General features: G+C 41.6%; 1 protein-coding gene across 2 annotated transcripts in view; it reads left to right on the top strand.

The window, feature by feature from the left end:
- The window catches only part of LOC119661350 (slit homolog 1 protein), a 399183-nt gene that overhangs the window by 370697 nt on the left and 6031 nt on the right, over nucleotides 1-22455 (top strand). For both annotated transcript variants that reach the window (XM_038070654.1, XM_038070655.1), the window contains exons 7-8: nucleotides 15340-15520; nucleotides 21367-21506. In XM_038070654.1, coding sequence (XP_037926582.1) covers nucleotides 15340-15520; nucleotides 21367-21506 — 321 coding nt within the window. The remainder of the gene's footprint in view (nucleotides 1-15339; nucleotides 15521-21366; nucleotides 21507-22455) is intronic.

The raw sequence follows: 22455 nt of genomic DNA, 5'->3' as shown, positions 1-22455 counted from the left end.
CACCACTTCAAGTGACCAATTTATTGTAAAGGTGACAGCGATCGCTTTCTTTGCTACCCAGTTGCCATTATTGTAAATTTGCCAATTAGCCAGCGTTTTATCGTGGAGAAACTTGTGGTAGCGTTTCTTTTCACAAACCTTCATTTGAATATCGTCACTCTAAAGCCGCTGTTTGGTCGGTAGCTTGATTCGCAAAACGACAATCAACGGCCGATGTTGAGGTACGATGGTCTCATAGGAAACGGCTTTGCAGTCAGTGGCAGGCACGTTACAGGTCTATGCATCAACAAGTTGCCAGAAGGCATCTTTCTCGGCATTAAGTCGACCTGTCTGTGGTGTGTACGCGGTGAAGAAGTGGTGCGATCGGTTGATATAATGGTGAGCTTCATCAACCGGGCATCAAATCTTTCGCTGCTTTAATGGCATTACGGAAATCCTCTGAAATGACAACGCCAAGACCGTATTTGATATTCTATGTCACAGATTTTGGCCCCAGACCATCGGATTTCGTGTAAAGCGGTTTTACTGGACTTGGGACCAGTATACTATGTAAATAACATGGCGGAGTTGAAGCAGGCTCCATCTAGGAGAGATATTTGATGTGTGTTACAAATTATATACAATTGTTTTGCGCTTCAGGGTGTGAAAAGTTTTGTTTTATTTTCGATCACACAATGGCAGGTTGGATCCTATGACGCCAGCGATAATCGATCGTTTCAAAATATGTTCTCTCTCGAAACCTATGTGTACCAACTGGTGTGTCATGGTGTATTAGAAGTAACAATTATGGAATATGCGAACGGAAAAAATCTTAAATTTAAAACACAAAAACACCAAAAATAAGTTTCAAAATTAGATTTGGTTTTTCGGTTTTTCTATGAAATTGGCGAAATCCGTAATGTGTTCATTAGAACAATTTTTGAAAAGGTCGGTTAACGATTTGAACTCTGAAATTCGCCCTATGATTGGAACATTTTTTGGTTGTTAGTCTGTTAATAAGTTTAGTTAGAGAGACTTTGAACTTTAGATTGTTGAACCAAGGTGTGCCAGGCAGACTTGGGCATGTACAAGGTATACTTCTGGCTACCGACCTCAGTTTGTATTCTTCCTCCCAATCTCGTCTAACCCTTTTGGAGATAAGCATGAGCGCAGCTTAGGAGTTTAATTTCCTTCGGTGTTCCTAGACTTGAGGCAGCTTTGGGTGCAAAGTGGGCTAAGTCCGTAACAGTTTTTTAGTGGAGCGGGTTTGTCTTGGATGTTACAATTGCAAACCAAACTTGGCTGTTAGAATGAAAATCCCATTGGCTCGAAAACTGTGACTCTCTTCACTCACAATTACATGTTATGAAGGTGGGAAATATAACGATTGAAAAGGATCGTGCTGAGATTGAGGTAGCCTTCTTGTTATAAACCAATTTGAATTATGATGGATTTACCACTGATGATCAAGGTTCTGTGTGAAAAGAAACAGAGAATCATTGCTCGTTCAATGTCAGTGGGGATATTTTGTTCTGAGAAAATGACTAGGTCGACTTTTGCATACACATCTTGTATGTCTAGGATTGTGGCCACTACATGTCTTTTAATACTTTCTTCGACCAAGATGTGTAATAAAAGATCGTTGATGGAAAAGTTAGTCGATCTGCGAAGTCTGTAAGGGTAGCTTCCAAGAGATTAACACTTATTTTGCTCAACAAAGTTTTCAAGTCTTTGTTTCACGATCGCATTGAGCGTCTTGGCCAAAACATTAACTAATGATATTTTGAGGGAAGTTTCTAAAACTGGATTAGGTTTGCCTTTTTTAAGGTTTTATGTGAAACAAAACTTAATTAAAATCGATTCAATGTCTGTCTGTGCGTCTGTCGGTCTATGATATTTTTAAGAGGTGGTAATCTTCAAAAGGTACCGGCCGGGACGCGTCAGCGTGTGGGACTTTTACCCACTTAAATCATCCCCGATTCCACCCATCGAATCAGCATAAGGCTCAATCTCTCTCTCATGAACACCTTCGTTTCCTCTGCTTTTCAAAGCTTGCTCTGGATAACTGGGATCATGTAATTGGTCGGTATCCCAGTCCTCCTGACAGGTTAGTATTTTTCGTACCAGATTTTCTGCAGCACCGTGCCGTCTCTGCAACCACTCCTTGATGGCAGGGATGAACCTGTGTATCCACCGATTCTTTCCCGAGCATTCGCAACGCTCTTCCATTTGTTTACAGACCTCTCTCTCTTTCGGCGTTCTTCGTCTGCAATAAAAGAAAGATTGACTTCGCATTGTATATATTCGTCGTCTCATCTTTCAGGATATCAATCGGTATCATTCCACGCTGCATCATCTGAGACAGTCCTGAAAGCAGACCACACCCTTAGGGTTATTCATCTGAAGACAGCACAGAAGTTAACTGCGACCTGCAATGCCTTTCCCCAAACGGGAGTTACATAGAGAAGGATCGAGATCACTACCCTACCCATAAGTAATCTGGAACCGTACCGTACCCCTCCCATGCTCAGCATCATCCTTGTCAGGGCCATATTTGCAGTGGATGCTTTGTCGCCAGCTTACTGCACATGCTGCTGACAACTGAGCTTCGCGTCTGTCATCACTCCCAAATACATGATAGCCGGCTTGGAAATGATAATTTGATTCCCAATTTGAATACCGGCATAAGTTTTTTTACGGTGCTTTGTGATGAGGACCACATCATTTTTTTCCTCCTCAAGTGTCAGAACTCTTTAGCCAACCCTTAACAACACTGATCACTTTACAAGTATATAACTCAGCATTCGCGAGATAATTTGCGAATACGAACAACGCTATATCGCCGGCGAAACCCACCTTGGCTGCTACGGAGCCGAAAGATTGTACATGAGTTGCAGCGGCCCAATACAAAGCTCTCTGAGACACCCATCGGGACAACGTACTTCTGAGACCGTCATCGGTGTCATACCAGAGCTTTCGTCCTTGTAAATACCTTTTAACAATAACTCTGAGATAAGCGGGAATACCAATCTTCACCAAAGATTCCCGTATTTGTTTTCATTTCGCCGAATTGAATGCATTTCTCACGTCCACAGTCACCACCATGCACTATTTGGCGGAACTACCCTTTTCGTGAATTGCATCTTCGGTCAAACCAGTAACCAATTTGAGGGCATCCATGTTTGATCTAACTTTACGGGACCCCAACCTAAGAGAACTTCTGTTGTAGATTACCCGCTCTATCATTTTCCCCACAGTGTTCAAAAGATATATAGGTTTGTAAGAGGATGGCTCACCTAGAGTTTTACCAGCCCTAGGCAGTAGTACTAACTGCTGCCGCTTCCATGACGCAAGGAGCAGAGCAGGGAATCTTTTTTATTCAATTCAATTATTCAATTGGTTTATTGAGTCGAGTGAGGTTTGAGAATTGAAAGCTAGCGAGGGTACAATCGCAGTACATATAATGCCATTAAGTCAGACTATTCAATTGAATATGATGCTGATATTCTATGACTTCTGTTTTAATGGCAGGATTTTCACCAAACTTTACAATACCCTGCCTAATGTCTATTATGACCTGTATAGCTCCAAATTTTTTACATTAAAAGAATGATTTTTTTTTATTATATATACTATTACTAAGTTAACTTGAACAAACATCGGAGTGTCTAAATTTCATTTAGAGGTCATTATTGTCTACCCTTTTTAACTACTCTCTTCCCTCCTTTAGAAACACTTTTAAAAGTAGGACCTGTTCCATGTGTCCTGCATGGAACATGGAATACTTTGGACACTTTGCATGTGATACTCAACATGGCTATGTTCGAGGAAAAAATGTTTATTCCCCTTCTTTGAATGGACGCGTTCCGAGGCCGGTTCTAAGTTTCAATATCTATGCCAAATTTTTGTTTCAATAGATACAACCGTTTTCGATTAAATTTAGTATGATAAACTGACAGACCGGCGAAGGCCAGATAAACGGAACTTAAGGTGTAGGGACTCGAAACCTCCCATCGGCTAATACTAAAAAGACCGCTCCGTGTCGATAAATATCCCTGGAGTTCGAGCACACACAGTCCCAATAAACTCCAAGATTTTATGATCTTCCCCAATACGAAAGTCAATGAAAGATCAGCAGAGGTCTCAAAAAAACCCTGAATATGGGTAATATAACGGAAAAGGTTCAAAATTAAAATCAGAGCACAGGAGTAGAGTTCGAACTTGGACGAAATATCTTATGTCCTGCTCGAACAAAAAATAATTGAGCTGAAAATATGGTGAGTAGCATTCGAATTCTGTATTACAGTGCCTGGGCGAAGAGTCAAAAATAGGCACCATCAATGACGGCCCTGTCTAAATTCAAAGGGCGGTAAAATGGAAAGAAAGAATAGAGTGTGAACAAACTGCATATAGATCACGCTCAAAAACAAGGAATCCTATTGCAGGAAAAGCGAAAATTTGATTTTCGCAAAACCCATCAACGATACACCTCATTAAAGTGGCATTTACACTAGTTTAAGAGGTAATATCCTCTAGAACTGGGCATGAATTAACACCCCGTTACATAAAACGAATATCTCCAAGCTGATCGATAGTTACTTCTCCAAAATTTTACTTTGTTGCGATACGGATGCAGGATCTATGGCCCTAAGCATCGTCAAGGCAGAAGGCGCTCAGGACATGATACTGAATCCCCTCCTATGAAACGGGATGTTGTAACAACAAAGAAGTTTGGAGATACACAAAATATACATCCTAGTTTATTTCCGTCAACGACAAGGGTACAACTATCGAAGCAAATCGAAGAAGCGGTGAAATTCTACCATGCAGGGCCGCCAGAACCTATCTGCAACTGAACTGTAATTCACATCGACATGCACTTGTAAAATCCTCTGGAGGTTAGTATAGCTCCGGAAAACATCAAGGAGATACCGTAGTCGAAGAAAAAGTATGGTCGTTTATAGCACATTTTACGTCGTCAGGAACAGGAAGGAGGTAGTGGTGATAATTTTAGGCAGTGCAAACCCTAGATGAAAAATATCATAATATGCCCTGACAGGCAAGGAACCGATTTCAATAGTGTTTTACCCAAAATCTCAATAATCCACGGGCAAAGTTGCTGCTTCATTCATTGTCCTTATCTGTGTACATTTAGGCCTTTATTTATTCTCGAGGACATCCCTCTCTCATTGGCAAAGGAAACGTTGAAAATAAGAAGACTTACCACGAATGGAGTTGCAAATTAATCTGACGCCCACAGAATAATTACCGTCACTAAACTATTCCTTAACAGAGAAAGAAGCGAATACATGCATTACAAACCCCCTGAGACAGAATCCTTTAGTACCGTTTGATTCGCTGCAACAGTCGTTCATCAAAATTTATATCTTTTTTCCAGAAATGAATACCATTGGGGCGAAAAATTTTTTGAAGCAATTAATCCACATTTTCTTTCTGAATTTACTTTACCATTTCATTAACCTTTATTAAATATTTATGATATTTATGAACTTCTTTTTCTATTTGAATTTATATTCAATATGACAATGCAAAGAAAAACCGCCTTCACACAACAATATATTATAGGACTTCTGCATGAAAGCGTCGTATGGAAATGATTGGATTTATCTTTTCATTCGTCGGACCTACCTAAAAATTTGCAAATGTCATACAGTCATTTTTCACGAATGATTCTAGCGTAATTGAAGATGATGAAGTGAAATAGAATGACCGACACACCATAGTTCTTCGTCTTTTGTTGAAAATCCAAATTGTAATCGAAATTCAATTGTTACGGAAACATTGTTCATAGCAAACTGCTGGAATCTGCTTTATTTTAGAATGGAAACCTCTTGAATTTGAAATCTTCTAAGGATAAATCTAGATAAATCTAGGTCGTATATATTCGCATTGAAATGATTGAAATCTATTCATGAATTTTCTATGTTCAAGCCTTAATAAAAAGTATCTGCCTAAAGATCCACGTGTCTATCGTTCTATCCACTTTTGTAAGGATCTTTCTCTCTTGGAAACCAATTTTGATGAACAAATTCTCTCATCTTAGATAGAATGCCTTTCTTCTGTCAAGCAATTGATCAAATCCTTATATAATTTGTATATGGAAGGCGAGCCTCTGCGAGCCGTCAATGCTCTCTGACTCGTCATTGTCTAGATTGACTAAGTTTTTCTACAGTAGGCGCTCGGAAATTAAAACTCGCAGAAATTAGAAAAGCTTGGAAATTAAAACAAATTTATTCACATGTGCGCTTTGAAATTAGAATAACTGGTTCTAATTTCCAACCTTAGAGATTCATTTTTTGCTTAGATACTTTCTTCTTCTTCTTGTTCAACTTACTTTCTTCTGTTTTATTTTTCCATTTTTCCTATACGTGGTCGTATATATTCGCATTTTTTTCTATATTTCTTCTGCATTCTATATTTCTTTAAATAAGGTAGATAAATATGTCTACGCACTGAATTTTGAACTCCCGCAGTGCTAAGCCGTTCGACTACCAAATAAACCCTCCCCGCTATCAAAGAAACAGCCTGAAGCCATTTGATACAATACTTTGGAAGGAAGGAAAAGGGAATTATTAATTCAAACAACCCTCTGCCGATCTTCGCGAAGATGAGAACGCAAATGTAAAGCACAACGCGGTTCCTCAGCATCTGTCTGACAATCTTGCCCGCAGAATGCTGCCTTGTATCTGCATAAAGTTGCTGACGAATCCTATTATAACTTCCACTAGAAAAAAAGGTGTGGCCGACATCGTCCGCCACCGTATTTCAAAAACACAGGGAATCGTGTCATCCCAATCTTGCGCAGATGTTGGGCAAAGAAATAATCAGTGACACCAAGTTTTCCGACCTGCCATCTAAGTCACCGATGAGCTTCGCAATCCATCTGCCCTTTAACATGTTTTTCCAATAAAATTATCACTCATTTAGTATATGTTGCCACCTCCCTAAGTCCTCTTCCTTGCACTTGTGGATGCTTTCGTGAACAAAGCGCTTACGATACACCGCCTTGCCAAGAGCATTAGCCTGACAATTGCTGGCTTCGATCCCGACAAGGGAGAAAATGAACTCTCTTTTGCTAAGGCATCTCAGGTCTCATTTCCTCTTGCAACACATAGCCGCAGTAGTTCTACCATATTAAATTTTAACAACAATTTTAAATGACCGTTGACAATTTCTCCTATCTAGGGTCGAAAATCACAACCGATAATAGCTACGATGATGAAATCCGCGCATGGTTGTTGTCAGCCAACAGAGCCTATTTCAGCTTACAAAAACTGTTCCGCTCGAAACGTCTCACCATAGGGTCAAAGCTCTTACTGTACAAGACTATGATCTTGCCAGTCCTCATGTATTCCTCGGAGACTTCGGTTCTTAGCGAGAAGAATTGCGAACTCTTGGCCGCGTTCGAGAGAAGAATCCTCCGAAGAATTTTTGGCTCCCTACATAAGGATGGACGATTCCGTAGCCTACACAATGACGAAATCTATGAGCGATACCATGACCGTCCGGTTGTGGATAAAATCCGGGCTCAATAGGTTACGGTGGGCGGGTCACTTAATCCGTATGGATGAGAATGATCCTACCCGGAAAGTCTATAAGTGCAATATCTATGGTAGAAAAAGAAGACGAGGCAGACCCTGCCTAGGATGGAGCGATGGCGTAGGCCAGAACGCCAGACAGCTTTTTGGGATATCGAATTGGTGGACCTCGGCGCAAAACCGGGATGTCTGGAGTTCCTTATTAAGGCAGGCCTAGACCGGAAACCCGTTGTTGCGCCGTTGATGAAGATGAAAAGGACTACTCCAAGTTCTGAGTGCATCTTGACTATCGCTGCACATTACGATGCGTATGTCCTTCAGTCGCTCGCCAATCACCCAGGTTGCTGCTATTTCAGCCTGAAAGCAGCAGTTCTCCCAGTAACTCCTCCAATGGTTTGTACTATTCATGTCGGTTTTTCCCCATAAATTTAAACGTATTAATCCAAGATTTGCTCTCACTACAGTACTCGGAAAAAATGAATCCAAGGGCTGCAAATTGCCTAATGCATTTAGAGTTAATTGTGAAGCTCGGTAATGTCTAGACATGCAGTTCAGTTAGTCCAGATTAAAGTAAAAACTCTTCCGTTTTACCTGAACCCATTAGACTAGGGATGCAAAAAAGAACATCGGCTTAACAATAGCAACATATATCCACATTACTACCTAAGGCCTCAGTCCCCATATCGAAGCAAAGATCCGCCTGTACAAACCATAAACTGTGCAGGCTGGTTTCATCCTTATCTCTACATGTTTGTTCCAAAAGAGCTTCTTATCTAGAATAACTCCCAGATATTTCACTGCTTCGGAGCATTGAATGGTTGTGCCCCTCCCTCCTACTTTTTGTAAATAATATCAGAAAGATTTAATTCTGCTTTACTGAAAGTTCATACCTGTTAGTCAAAGCAACACGTTGTGTATTTCTACACACCGTTCCGAGATCTCGACCAACAACTAGCACAGCCACGCCATCCACGTAAGCTTGGGCATGTATTACCAGTTTTCGTAGTTCGCTTAGTAGTGAGTCGATCAACATACTCAACAAAAGCGGCGATGTGACAACTCCTTGAGGCAGACTTTCGCTATCAGGTAGTGAGCAACATCCACTTTCGCACTCAACAATCTCTATGTTAGCATAGCATAGATCCACTTAATTTAAATTTTATTGACGCCATGCTCTGTAACGGCAGTACAAAGTTTTTGGAAAGAAGCCCAGTAAACGGCCCTTTCAATGTCCAAGAACACTCCCATCGCGTACTCGCCCTTTAGAGTTGAGTCATCTATCCTATCTATCTATACCAAAAAATGAAAAGCATATTCACAGGATTTTCCATGTTGGTTTTAGTGGGTGAGCTATTAGCGTTCAACCAGTCTCTCTAAACATTTCAGCAAGAATGATGTTAAGCTGATCTATTTAAAGTTCTTCGAATTTGAATAGTCACTTTTCCCAGGAAGACTAACTTAACCTACCGAGAGATAGGCACGCAGCCCAAACCTAACCATAGCAGAAAAATATTCGTTAGAAGTCACTCACTTTCGCATCCCCCATTCTGTCACATGTTACCCCGGAAGGTGTGCTTCCAAGAGAAACTTCACTAACTCAACCCTAGAATTCATAAAAGTTTCACCCGGTTTTCTAATAGAATCCAGCTTGTCGGACACATCCTAATTAAGGACTGTTTATAGCCTTAATGTCTCACTTTCACCTTCCAGTCCCTCACAGTATGGAGGAGTCTCTCTTCGAACTTTTTATGTGCCTCTTATATTCACGCTGTGAGGTAACCAGTCTTTATCCTTATTGCTTGCGTAAGCGCAATTCACATGTTGTCTGGTTGATTTCGCGAGTTTTTGCTGTTCTCGTTCCCACCAGTGAACAATTTTATCGTGGTTGTCTAGGATGTAGAACCCGTCTCTTTATAGCACTGTGAAAGAATACGATTCAGAGCTTTCAGTTAAGTTTCTATAGCCAAAGAAATCCTTGATAATAATAAGCAGGAGCAACTCATTATCGACTCGGTAGTTTTAGGACAAGCAACCAAAGGCCAACGAAACCTCTTAGTTGCTATATCGATTATGCCAAGGCTTCTGACAGCTTTCCGCAAACCTATCTAATCGATGTCCTACATTTGTATCGCATTGTTCTGAAACTAATAAAGTTTTTGGCGACAGTTATGGAAGGGTGGCATACCACCTTATCAGTGCGTACATCTGAGGCTGCTAATACCTCAGGGCCCATCCGTATACGGAGAGGCAGCTTCCAGGGGGATTCGTTGAGTCCTCTTTGGTTTTGTATGACACTGAACCCCCTTTTATGGCTACTGAATGATGCTAGAGGGCACGGTTTTGCAATTAAATACGCCTACGTGCTAAGTGCGAACTGACCCACTTGATGTACTTAGATGACATCAAGCTATATGCTGGTACTGACGACCATCTTAGAAGTCTATTGCGAATAATAGACATGTTCAACCGTGATATTCGGATGGAGTTTGGATTAGGCAAGGGTCGAATCCAAGCCCTCCGCAAAGGTCATCACGAGTTGCATGCCGGACATAACATTGGTGACATCCACATCGAAGCTATGACCGAGACAGACTTCTACAAGTACCTAGGAATTCTGCAAGGAACCCATGCTCGAGTTGGTGATTTGAAGGATGCTCTGTTGCCCGAATTCTTGTTACACGTAAAGCTGGTGCTGAAATCGCATCTTTCGGGGAAGAATAAAAGAATAAAATAAGCCCATTAAATGTATTCACTATCTCTTCACTGGTTTATGCCTTCGGAATATTGCCCTGGACGAAGACCAATCTGGAAAACATCCGGCGGCGGATACGAACAACTATGTCCAAATTCCAAATCGCTCATAGATTTCGTCATTGTGTAGGCTACGGAATCGTCCATCCTCATGTAGGGGGCCAAAAATTCTTCGGAGGATTCTTCCCTGGAACGCGGCCAAGAGTTCGCAATTTTTCTTGCTAAGAACCCAAGTTTCCGAGAAATACATGAGGACTGGCAAGATCATTGTCTTGTACAGTAAGAGCTTTGACCATATGGTGAGACGTTTCGAGCGTAACAGTTTTTGTAAGCTGAAATGGGCTCTGTTGGCTGACAACAACCGTGCGCGGATTTCATCATCGTAGCTGTTATCGGTTGTGATTTTCGACCCTAGAAAGGAGAAATTGTCAACGGCCTCAAAGTTGTATTCTCCTATCCTTATTCATCCTGTTTGACCAGTGCGGTTTGATATTGTTGGTTGGTTCGTCTGCGAATTCCGAATGCATCATCTAAAGTGTGCCGTGGAGCGGATGAACGTCCCTCGTGACATCCGAGGTAGGGGCGTGGTGGACATGGCGGCACAACACCATCGCCAAGTCGACTTGCTGCACGCTTATTGCATGCGGCTGCCTGTAAGGCAGACTGTGGACTGACTCCACTTAACTTGAAGGATCGATGTTTCAATCCTCTGAATGGAAGTCGAAGGCAGCAGTAAACACGTGAATTGTGTTGGTAGCCATTTGTCGAACAGATGGCTGTGTGCTGGGGAGCTCTTTACTGAGACGAAGAGGTTCATGTGTGCCATTCAAGATGGCGTGGTCGCCATCCGAGCTTATAAAAAGCTCATCATGAAAGAACGGCTGGAGAACGACCAGTGCAGAATGTGTGGTTCGGCGTTAGAGACGTTTGACCATCTCATTTCTGACTGTACTATTTTGACACCGGTGCAATACATCACCAGGCATGATGCTGTATGTAAGGTTATCCATCAAAACCTTACATACAAGCATGGGCTGATCACGGGAACAGTGAGTCCTTGAGGGTTTTACGTCATCTGTCTATACGACTTAATCCCACGGTCTTCTTAAGACACGGATCGATTTTGTGACCACAATCAGAGCCCCGCTGAGCAATCCATGTATGGCATCCGTGTTGAAACGCAACACCACGCCGAGGCCCGAAGGTCTCTTCTGGCTTGAGCATAACCAACCATGAAGCTCCCACTAGGGGGCCAACCGCAAATAACCGAGCTGTACTCACATACAACGGGAGTTCACCCGAAGTATGAGAGTCCAGGGGCTATCTTGCTTCCCATGGTACCAGTATACCCCTGGTGAGGTTTCATGACCAATTTGCCACTTCAGATGAGTCCCCGTGCAGACTCGGGTTTGATCGCCTTGATTAGGCCTTTGAAGCATTCGCCTACTGCATCACGGCCAAAGTGAGTGCACCGTCTCCCGGTGCCACCACTATGGAGGTTCTCCTCGGCCACTTGGTTTTGGTTTGACTGATAGGGTTGCCGCCCCATCTTCCTCACCGCCACCTTTGAGCACCTGACCGGAACATGCCCGGTTTACGCATGTGAACCGGAAGCAGTACTTGATAGTTCTGACTGTTCGCCGCATTCTACATAACAAGCCTGACGTACTGTTAGTTGACAAGACGGGTCGCTTCGCGTATATAATTGTGCCTTGCACTCTAACCACTTAGCTGTCCGAGAAAAGAATACATTAGTTGCCTAAAAAGCCACACTTTATTGCCAAGAAGTCCATTGAACCTTACCAAACACGTTTTCCTAGAATCCAGTCTTTGTATTACAATCAAATCAAATCTAATGCTAAACAACGGCTATCTGACTGTAAAACTTCGTCTACCATCCGCCATATTTGCTCCTTTCCCATTTACTAGGTTGAGCAATCGCATCACAATCTATAAAGATTTAAAACCACTTGATTCTGGGTAGGGTAGGTAAAAAAGCTAACTATCGCGTTTCTCCTTTTCCCATTAGCCTGATATTGTGAAGTAACCGGACTAGGTTCTGGCAACAGAATTGTCTCAGCATTGTTGCCTCTAAAAACAGAGGGTCTCGGTCTTGTGCATCCTTCATCGTAAATGATCCTACTTCCCTTAACATATTCTACACTGCACATTTGGTTAAATCGAACCCATCGTTCTCACAATAGAAAGATTTAAAGGTGGTCTTGTAGCTTTTTCAGCCTTGCTGCCAGGAGAAAGGAAGACGTTTGGGCAACCTTGTTTTGCTTAACATAGTGTAGTCTTATATGTATAGTAACATGTATATTATATGTATAGTGACATAAAGTAACAGTGATCGATTCTTCTGAAAATTACCGCATTTGGTTGTGCAGCAGCCATAATGTACTCATCTCTTCCCGCAAAGCATCCTTCTGTTTCGGATTTTATGCCTTCACTGATTCCCGGAGCCCCTTCAATACAGTCCTCATTCCATAAAGTGGCTTCGAGCCGGTTCCGCTCACGTCACTAGTTTCCGTTTCTTCCGCTTGCTTCATTAAAGGTTTACGAGAACATACTAACAGGTAGGATTTTACCTGTAGTCCCTTATCCAGTTAGAGCCTTTATACGGGGTTCAGTCAACATATGTAATTCTGCTCCTGCCTCTGGAATGTTATGTAATAGTTTTCAGAAGGTATTACACACCTTCTAAACCATACCATCTATATGTAATGGCGGATGATATAATAATCTAGCCTTAGAGGGAATGGCTCACGAATAAATTCACAGGATCTTCATGAAGATGAATAGCACACTAGATGCTAAAAAGCATCTCTTGAACAAACCCCACGCTACGAAAATATGACACGAAAGAATTTTCCCCAAAATTAGAGAACTCCATGCAGTACAGTATTGTAATGTGGAATCTTTTTTCTCTATGTGATCTTTATAAACTGTTCCGCTCGAAACGTCTCACCATAGGGTCAAAGCTCTTACTGTACAAGACAATGATCTTGCCAGTCCTCATGTATTTCTCGAAGACTTGGGTTCTTAGCAAGAAAAATTGCGAACTCTTAGCCGCGTTCGAGAGAAGAATCCCCCGAAGAATTTTTGGCCCCTACATGAGGATGGGCGATTCCGTGGCCTACACAATGACGAAATCTATGATCGATACCATGACCGTCCGGTTGTGGATAAAATCCCGCTCAATAGGTTAATCCGTATGGATGAGGATGATCCAGCCCGAAAAGTCTATAAGGGCAATATCATCATCATCATCAACGGCGCAACTACCGGTATCCGGTCTAGGCCTGCCTTAATAAGGAACTCCAGACATCCTGGTTTTGCACCGAGGTCCACCAATTCGGTATCCCTAAAAGCTGTCTGGTGTCCTGACCTACGCCATCGCTCCAGACAGGGTCTGCCTCGTTTTCTTTTTCTACCATAGATATTGCCCCTATAGACTCTCCGGACGGGATCATCCTCATCCATACGGATTAAGTGACCCGCCGTAACCTATTGAGCCGAATTTTATCCACAACCGGACGGTCATGGTATCGCTCATAGAATTCAGCCCTATATTGGGACAGGATATCGGCTAGCTACTCATCATCTTTATCTCTGTACAGGGAGCGTTCCATGAGAAAATGCGCAAATCGTTAATCCATTGTCGTTGCCGGGTTCGTCGTTGTAAAGTCCATCCTGTCCGAGGCTCCTTTCGTGGCTCCGTAACATCGGTTTTCCATGTAGGGTTGTCAGCCCTACCCAACTTCCAACCTTGAGGACCAGTTGGTACAGTTTGTCCCGTTTTTAGGCGCGGGAGACTCGCCTTCATCCTTCTCCGTCTGCAGCTTTTCGTTACGAAAGAGCTCCCAGCGGTCACCACGTGGAGGTGGAGATAGGGTTTCGTAGTAGAGCTATTGGTGTTGGTTCAGCAGGCATTTCCCAGGTTTTATGCTCCATCGTGGGTACCAATCCACGTTTCGCCCTGGGACCTATACTACCCTTTGACCACTAGGAGCAATATCTATGGTAGAAAAAGAAGACGAGGCAGACCCTGCCTAAGATGGAGCGATGGCGTAGGTCAGGACGCCAGACAGCTTTTAGGGATATCGAATTGGTAGACCTCGGCAGAAAACCGGGATGTCTGGAGTTCCTTATTAAGGCAGGCCTAAACCGGATACCAGTTGTTGCGCAGTTGATGATGATGATCTTTATAATGGAAATTTTGGCACAAAATCTGAAAATCTGGGGCCAAATTGGTGGACCTAGCTTCGAGTATCAAATGACTACAGATCTCAGTAGACAAAAAAAATAAAAAGTATTATTCGAGCAATCTTGCTAGCCTATTAATTTCCCTTAAAATTATACTCGAAATACCTAAAAATAGATTCCAAAAGAAGTCCTCCTAGAGAAAGAGGTTATTACTAGTCGAACAGCTCTCCCTCTTACAACCTCTACGTGCGTGCTTTTTATCTTTTACTGCTTAATAGGGTGGAAACATGAGGAAGCGTTCACTGTATAAACGACCCTTTTGAAATGGTAATTTGCGTTGTCGAGGTGGGTATAACCTTTGTACGGCAGAATGTTGCACTACATCCCACCAAACCGCAAAAGGTCTTACGTGGTTATAACTGACCTTATTCCTACCCTCTCATATCCTGAATTGCATTCAAGAGAAACAAAGTGAAGCTATCAAGACCATTTACATTCATAACATATCAGCATTTATCGTGTTTATATCCACAAGGATTACTCTTTATGATATTTTCAAAGGGATCAACAGCTAATTCCATATCTGGAATTACCATAAGTTTAATGCCACTTGTTAGGACCGTGTAACATCGCGTGCATATCCTGCAATTGATGGTACTGCCCATGAACTTTATGGTTTCGAATACGAGCCTTACACAATCCTTTAACCGCATTTCGTGTCAATATCATACCTATTAGGGATATAATAGCGCTATCGCAATTGATTGAATGATTTTATGTGTTTTATGTTATTATGTTGTGAGATTGTAAAATGGATTCATTTGTTTAAAATTCATTTCAGAAAATTTGCAATATTTGCGGTTGGGAGATAACAACATCCATATGATTCCTAGTGATGCCTTGAGGGGACTACATCGACTCCGTCATTTGGATCTGAGAGCAAATAACATATCAATGATAAGTGAAGATGCATTCAGTGGATTTGGAGATTCAATCACATTTTTAAATCTTCAAAAGAATGAGTGAGTAAAATTTTAAACGTAGATGGTGTTTGTATAATTTTCTGCTAATATAAGACGGGGCATATATTTATTACAAAATTTAGTCTATAGTTTCACCTTCAACTGAGTAGGGTATGTGAAGCAATATGGGTATTCAAAGCCTTGTGAAGGTATGTATCTTTTTTGTCTACCCTGGACGAGAAGCTTTTCATACAAACACTGGCAATATACCTTTTCCATCCGGCTTTTTATCAGCAGAGACTCTTAAAATGCCAAAACGAACTCCCATGTTGCAGCCAGATGTCGAGAGTCCGACATAGAATAAAGTCTCATGAAAACGGTATTCTCTTCTCCGGCATTTAGTGCAATACAAATCCCCGAGATGTCTTTCATGCAGAATCAACAAATTAGTGCAAGTATTTGACATATAATTTCCTTCCTCAACTTTCCCAAATACATCTTTAAACCTCGTCGACCTTTTAAGGAAAAAAGGTTGCCTACAAATCGGACAGTTATACCAGGCTGGACTATTCTCATAAAAGGTTGGAACTAAGTTCGAATTAAGGATTGGAGCTTTCGGACAATCAACTTCTGGTGCTGCCTTCATTCGTAAAACTTAGTTTGGGGCTGAGTTTCGGGTAAATTTCTAAAATATGGTAATATGCCAATATTAACTTTATTTAAATAGACATCGGCTTGTGATGTATTTCCAGTTTTTGGAGCTCACTTTAAGTCCTCTCTATGTTTCATCCAATATCAAAAATAGGACTAATTTGGAAAAGTACTAATTGAGCCCTTTCATTCGATACTCCACACCACAATGTTCTATGCAAAAAAAATGTAGCCCTCTTTCCCCTTGTATGGCGAGCGCCTCCTTACACTAAACAGAAAATGACAGCATTTACTATATGTAGAGGGTTTCACAAATCACAAGATCTCACCGTTTCCGGGTAAATCAGGCGAAATAGACGAAAAGACAGACAGACATTAAATCGGTTTTAATTCACCTAAAACTTTAAAAAGGACTGAGGAAAAGTAGCTTCTTCATACCTATATGGGCGTTTAAAACGTAACTCGTATGTCAATTATTCTCGTTAATTATGACGTCAGCTTTTTATTTCCATGGCTTAAAATGCAGTGAATTCGCGCTCAAATTGAAAAGTTTGAACTGCTATAACGTTGGTACTAACAGAAAGATTTCCACGAAACTGTCCCCTATGCTGCTGCAAAATTTGGTATTCCTAGGATGAACTCAAGGAGATTCTCCTGTCAATTTAGAAAAATTGGTAGCATACTATTATTAAGTTTATTTGAGCAGATATTGGATTGGACCATGTTTTCAGGCCAAGATTCCATATAACTGCATCACCCTCGTGCATCGTACTATTATTAACAAAGTTACAGTTGGTCAAAACATCGTGGACTCGAATATTATTACGTGAAAGATCAATAAAACCTTTCATATCTAAAGCGCCGAGCTCCCGGTTTCCCGACTTGTTTTTAACTATCTCAGAAAATAGCAATTCGGAATACCAGAAACTGGCCACTTCGGGTATAAAAGTTTTGTGTTCACCTTAAGTGAGGAACTTTGTAGTTCTAAGATGAACTTTTCGGGTAAATATGGTAGTACACTATTATTAACTTTATTTGTGCAGATATCGGAACAAGATATATTTTCGGGCCTAGGTTTCATATAAATGCAATATTGTGAAATTTTCCAAAGTTTTCGGTTGAATAGGCTCTGAGAACGAGACCTGCTTTATTTTTGGAGCATCCACGCCGTTCATATGAACCTCAGCGTCGATTCGGGTTGTTCAATTTTATGAAAGTCTAAGAGTGGAAGTGGCCTACTGGACTCCCAAGCTACCAAAGGAATTTCTACGTGGGCATTTCCACCGCTAGCCCCAACACCTTAGGCGAAAAGATCGAAATTGGAAACCATTTGAAAAGGTAGTGCTGGGTAGGCGTTCATAGTTCTCACCTTCTTACAAAATTTTGTGTTAATTGGTACAGCCTACAGCCTACACTCCGATTTAATTCTTCTCATCGAATGTTAATCTCAAAATTGCAAAGAGCGACAAAGACGGGTACTTCCCCAAGAAATAAATGCTCCTAATAATAACAATGAAGTGGTGCAAACAGTCCCAGTTGAAACTTATCGCCTCCCCGAATAAAATTTTCTTGTCGGTTCAATAACGCAGGAATTGACTTTTGTGGATCCATTTAGTTATATTACAAAGTGTAGGGGAAGAAGTCCCAGAAAACTTACATGCTTCTGCTGGTTCACTACCAGGTATGCCACCCCAAAGGCATCGAGTACCACTTTACCCCTCCTGAATCACGTCATTTTGCAGGCCTCTAGGAAGTAGCAGCGAAATCTGCGAAGCAACTTTTACAGCGATTCCTTTGCAGTTTGTCCTATAAAGAACTGAAGACACTGATAATCGAAGTCAACGCGATTTTAAACTCGCACCTGATAATTCTGTTGTTCTCGAACCCCAATTATACACTTGCCTTAACCCTGAGAGATTTTTCCAAAGAGTCCCTCAACTCACCACCCGCCGACTTCAACGAGACAGTATGATCTGATTATGACGACTCGTTTTGGAAAAGATGGTCTTGCAAATACATGATTGATAATATCCGTGAAGGTTTAGTGGTGCTATTAAAATACACTGCACTCCCCCAATATGGCGGCCGTTAAGGCAAACCGCCAGAGTGTTCTCTGGTAACGGTGGTCAAAAAGAATTGTCAAGTGGTTGAGTCAAGGGCAAACCTCGTCGACCTGTATCCCCATCGCAAAACAATCCCCTGCAACTTAGTCAGAAACAAAAGATCTAGTCTATTTGGAATATTCGACTATGATTATGCAACGGGAGACTCTTAGGTCGGCTCGTAGAAAATCAAACGATGTCAACTCCACTTTCAGCATCATAAGAGAGAGTACAATCGGCACCCTCAAACGATTTTTCGAGTGAAAGGAAGCGAGTACTGCCAACTAGTACTACTACTACAACATCCAGTGATGGCGTAGAGAATCAAATATCGGATCTTGCAAGATAAACGTTTTCAATGGAATCTGCTCTTCATTCTTTGGTTTCAAAGATAGAGGATGTAACTCTGAACGGTGAGTACGCGATGGGGGTGTTCGTGGACATTGGAGCTCGGTGATGGCGCCAGAGAGGGGTTGACGAAACTCTAATAAAGTGGATCTACGCTACGCTAGCGCAGAGTTTGTTGTGTGCTGAAATGGGTGTTGAAAGCGACGAAAAGCTGCCCTCAAGGAGGTGTGCTATCGCCACTTCTGTGGAGCATGCTGATCAACTCACTATGCGAACTGCAAAATCTGCCAATACACGTTCAAGCTTATACGGATGACGTGGCTGTGCTAGCTGTTGGTCGTGATCTCGGAATGGTATGTAGAAATACACAACGCCCCGTTGATTCGATTGACAGTTGGTGTCCCAGGCATGGACTTTCTGTAAATCCAAACAAAACCACAGTGGTATTATTTACAAAAAGGAGAACTCTCCGAAGAAGTGAAATATCTGGGAGTTATTCTAGACAAGAAACTTCTTTGGAACAAACGTGTAGAGATAAAGATGAAACGAGCTGTCATAGCTTATGGGCTGTGTAGGTGTACCTTTGCCTCGATATGGGGACTTAGGCCTCTGGTAGTAATGTGGATATATGTTGCTAGCATTAGGCCGATGTTCGTTTATGCATCCGTAGTGTGGTGTATTAAGGTGTAAACTAGCCACACTGCAAAGAACTCTGTGCCTGGGTATCATCGGTGCTATTAGCACCACATCCGGCGCAGCTCTGAATGCATTATTCAATTTGCAGCCCTTGGATTTGTTTATTCAGAGCACTGTAATGAGAAAAGCTCATAGACTAATCCGATTAGATCTATGTGAACATAACGGAGGGGCACAAAGCATTGGAAGAGTCATTTGGAGAACTAAATCTAGTTTTCACAATGCCTTCCGATTCTCAGATCCCCATACATCTGTTTGGTAGAAGATATGATGTTATCTTGAAACGGAGAGATAATTGGGACGAACCAGAAGAATGCGTGTCAGGATATATGTATTCTACATCGGTGACTCAAAGACAGAAAATGGTTCTGGAGCAGGAGTCTATGTCTCGAATAAAAACGAGAAGTGGGCTTTTCCTTTACACAATACACCACGGTCTTTCAGGTTTAAGTGTATGCGATTCTAAGGGCGGCAACTTGGATAATTGACGAGCGATTGAAGGGCAGGCGCATCGCAATCTATAGCGATTATTAAGCTGCATTGAAGGCGTTGAGTAGTACTTTGATCACTTCAAAACTCTTTCAAAAATGTAGAAACCGATTGAATTCTGTTTCTAGATCCAATACGGTGGATGCTCGGACCGGAACCGGAAATTGGCTTGTCGGTAACATTGGCTGATGCTACTATCAAAAACTGGGAACAAGCTTCCCATAATGGCAGATGGTGAAGCCTTAATGCTGCTAGACTGGCCAAACTTTTCCTGTCAGAACCAAACAAACATACTGTAAAGTTTATCCTGTCGAAAAGCGGCTTGCAGACGTATTATGGGCATTCTGACTGGCCATAATTCACTAGTTGGGCATATGTTCACAATAGGAATTATCCAAGATGATACGTGTCCTTCCTGTAATGAGGAAGCAGAATCCAAGGAACATTTTCTATGTGAGTGCCCCTCCTACGAACGCATCAGACATCAGATTTTTGGTGCTGATGTGCTCCAACTGCAGCGGGTAGCAACACATCCACTAACGAAAATCCTGCATATTCCATTAGACGAGGGAATCGAGCACAATGGGCCACTAGGGTCAGAGGCTTTGCCTCTCCCCCACCTCAAACACACACACGTGGAGCGAATAAATCCCAGCTGCATGCTAGGAATCACAGAATATATCCATTCCACGGCAAAACGCTTTTAACCATCGCCTGGACCAATGAAGTTAGCCAGATGACGTTCAAGGTGCATAAGGTTATTGAGTTCGAGAATGAATGAATAATAAGGCAAGATCATGTGACTCCCATATTTAAAGTCAATGTATGATCTCCTGTTGTGGTGGTGGAGATGACTGCCTCGTTACCCCGAGTTCGAATCCCGGTCGTCTGTTCGCCTTTATGCTATTCCGTGGCTGTACGCTTATCACTTGCACAGCATTAAGTGTAATGGTAATGAAATTAAAACACAATCTCATTGGAGTCAACTGGGAACATACATGATCTTCCACTCAATTGAACCTTCTAAAACCCCTTTTGGCAATATTACTGATTTTGTCCCCGCAAACGATGCCCAGATATAATTATATAGTCCTGAATTCTAGAGCTTCGATCGTAAGCTAGTCGATCTACTACACCAGAGGCTCCAGCTCGTAGAGGCAGACTCTTTCCTTGCCAATTTTCAAACTCTCAAAATTCACCTTTACACGACCTATTCATTTTTAGTTCACCATGTTAGTTAGGTACTTATCAAAAGGCTGATTCCAACCGACTGCTTACTGTTCCCTACGAAACTTGATACAGTCGGCATTACATGTTTAACAATTCACAGCTTCTCACCGTCATCCCCAGCTTCAATTTACAAAATATCCCATGATATAATATTCTTACTCATGGATCTCTTTCAATTGATAAGTCTCCTCCTCCAACCAGTAGTGCCTATTTCAGAAACCGACACTGCTCTTTCACCAGCATAGCATACAAACCCTTGTAAGCTTCTACCGCCTCTGATTAAATATGTAGGTCAGCCATAATTTTTTGAGTTAGGCGTAGTGACTTTTCTGTAAAGACTGAAAATTATTTAAGTTTCAAAGCTAATTTAACATCAATCGACTTTTTCAGCTTAAAGACGTTACCTGCAATGGGATTTGAAAATCTGAATTCTTTGGAGACGCTTAACTTGCAAAATAATAAATTCACAAAAATCGCCGAGGAAGTTATGGAACCCATAATGGATACACTACGTGTAGTTGACATAACAGGTAAGATTATTTAATAAATTAATATTAATATTATTGAAAGAACTTTACTGCACATTTTTAAAAATAAAAAGATAAACTGATTATGCGTATATATGTATGTGTAATAGTACGTTAACCAATTGTAATTAACTAGAGAGATTGGAATAGCTAAAACAGCATCCCAAGCTTTTGCCAATCGCGAAGGTAAAATTTAAATTCACATTAGAAATTAGAGAATAGTGACCATTCAGTCCGCAGCTCCATGAGGACTCCAATGACAAACACTTACACATCATTTTGCTTGCCAGCTATAGGGGCAAGTTCTTCCCGTATTTCAGTTTAACAAAAATTTACATATCTTAGCTCTCGTTGAACGCTGTGGTTCACGGTGGAAAAGCAAGCAGGTGTCCTCACTGTACTCAAGGTGTCTGAGGGGCCATTGAGCGATTGAGCTCTCCACGTCCTGCAGGCATGAGAATAAATTATATAGTTCACTGAGTTCAACCCTAGCGAACTTGGAGGAACAGATGGAGCGGTGATCTAAGCTTCTTTGGCGCACTCCGGGATGATTTTATCTGGTAGTTCCGCGACAGCAGGAAACAATTATCGCACTCAAGCTGTACTTTTTCTAAATCTTAACAATTATTTCTTCTTTCCGCTAGGGAAAGATGTAAAATTCCCAGGATTTAAGAATGAGTAAAAATAGCGACACGGCCTTCGCATGAATTTGTTGACAGCAAAGTTCTGTTTGAAGTAGCAATGCGTATCCACAGGTTATAGTCGCTACAATATGTATGGTTGCTATTCGCTATTTGGTGGGGTCTAGAACGCCAACCACATCTACGTGCAACTCGAGTGCTCGGCAAGCGCCGGGCAAAGCAGCAATATAAATTTAATTGTAATTGTTAACATTGATAGCACATTTTTGGAAATCTTGTAAAATCAAAGACCAAACGCTGCAAGTGACGGT

Source organism: Hermetia illucens, chromosome 1 (genome assembly GCF_905115235.1).
Source record: "Hermetia illucens chromosome 1, iHerIll2.2.curated.20191125, whole genome shotgun sequence".
NCBI classification, from domain to species: domain Eukaryota; kingdom Metazoa; phylum Arthropoda; class Insecta; order Diptera; family Stratiomyidae; genus Hermetia; species Hermetia illucens.
This window is presented reverse-complemented; position numbering and strand designations above follow the sequence as displayed.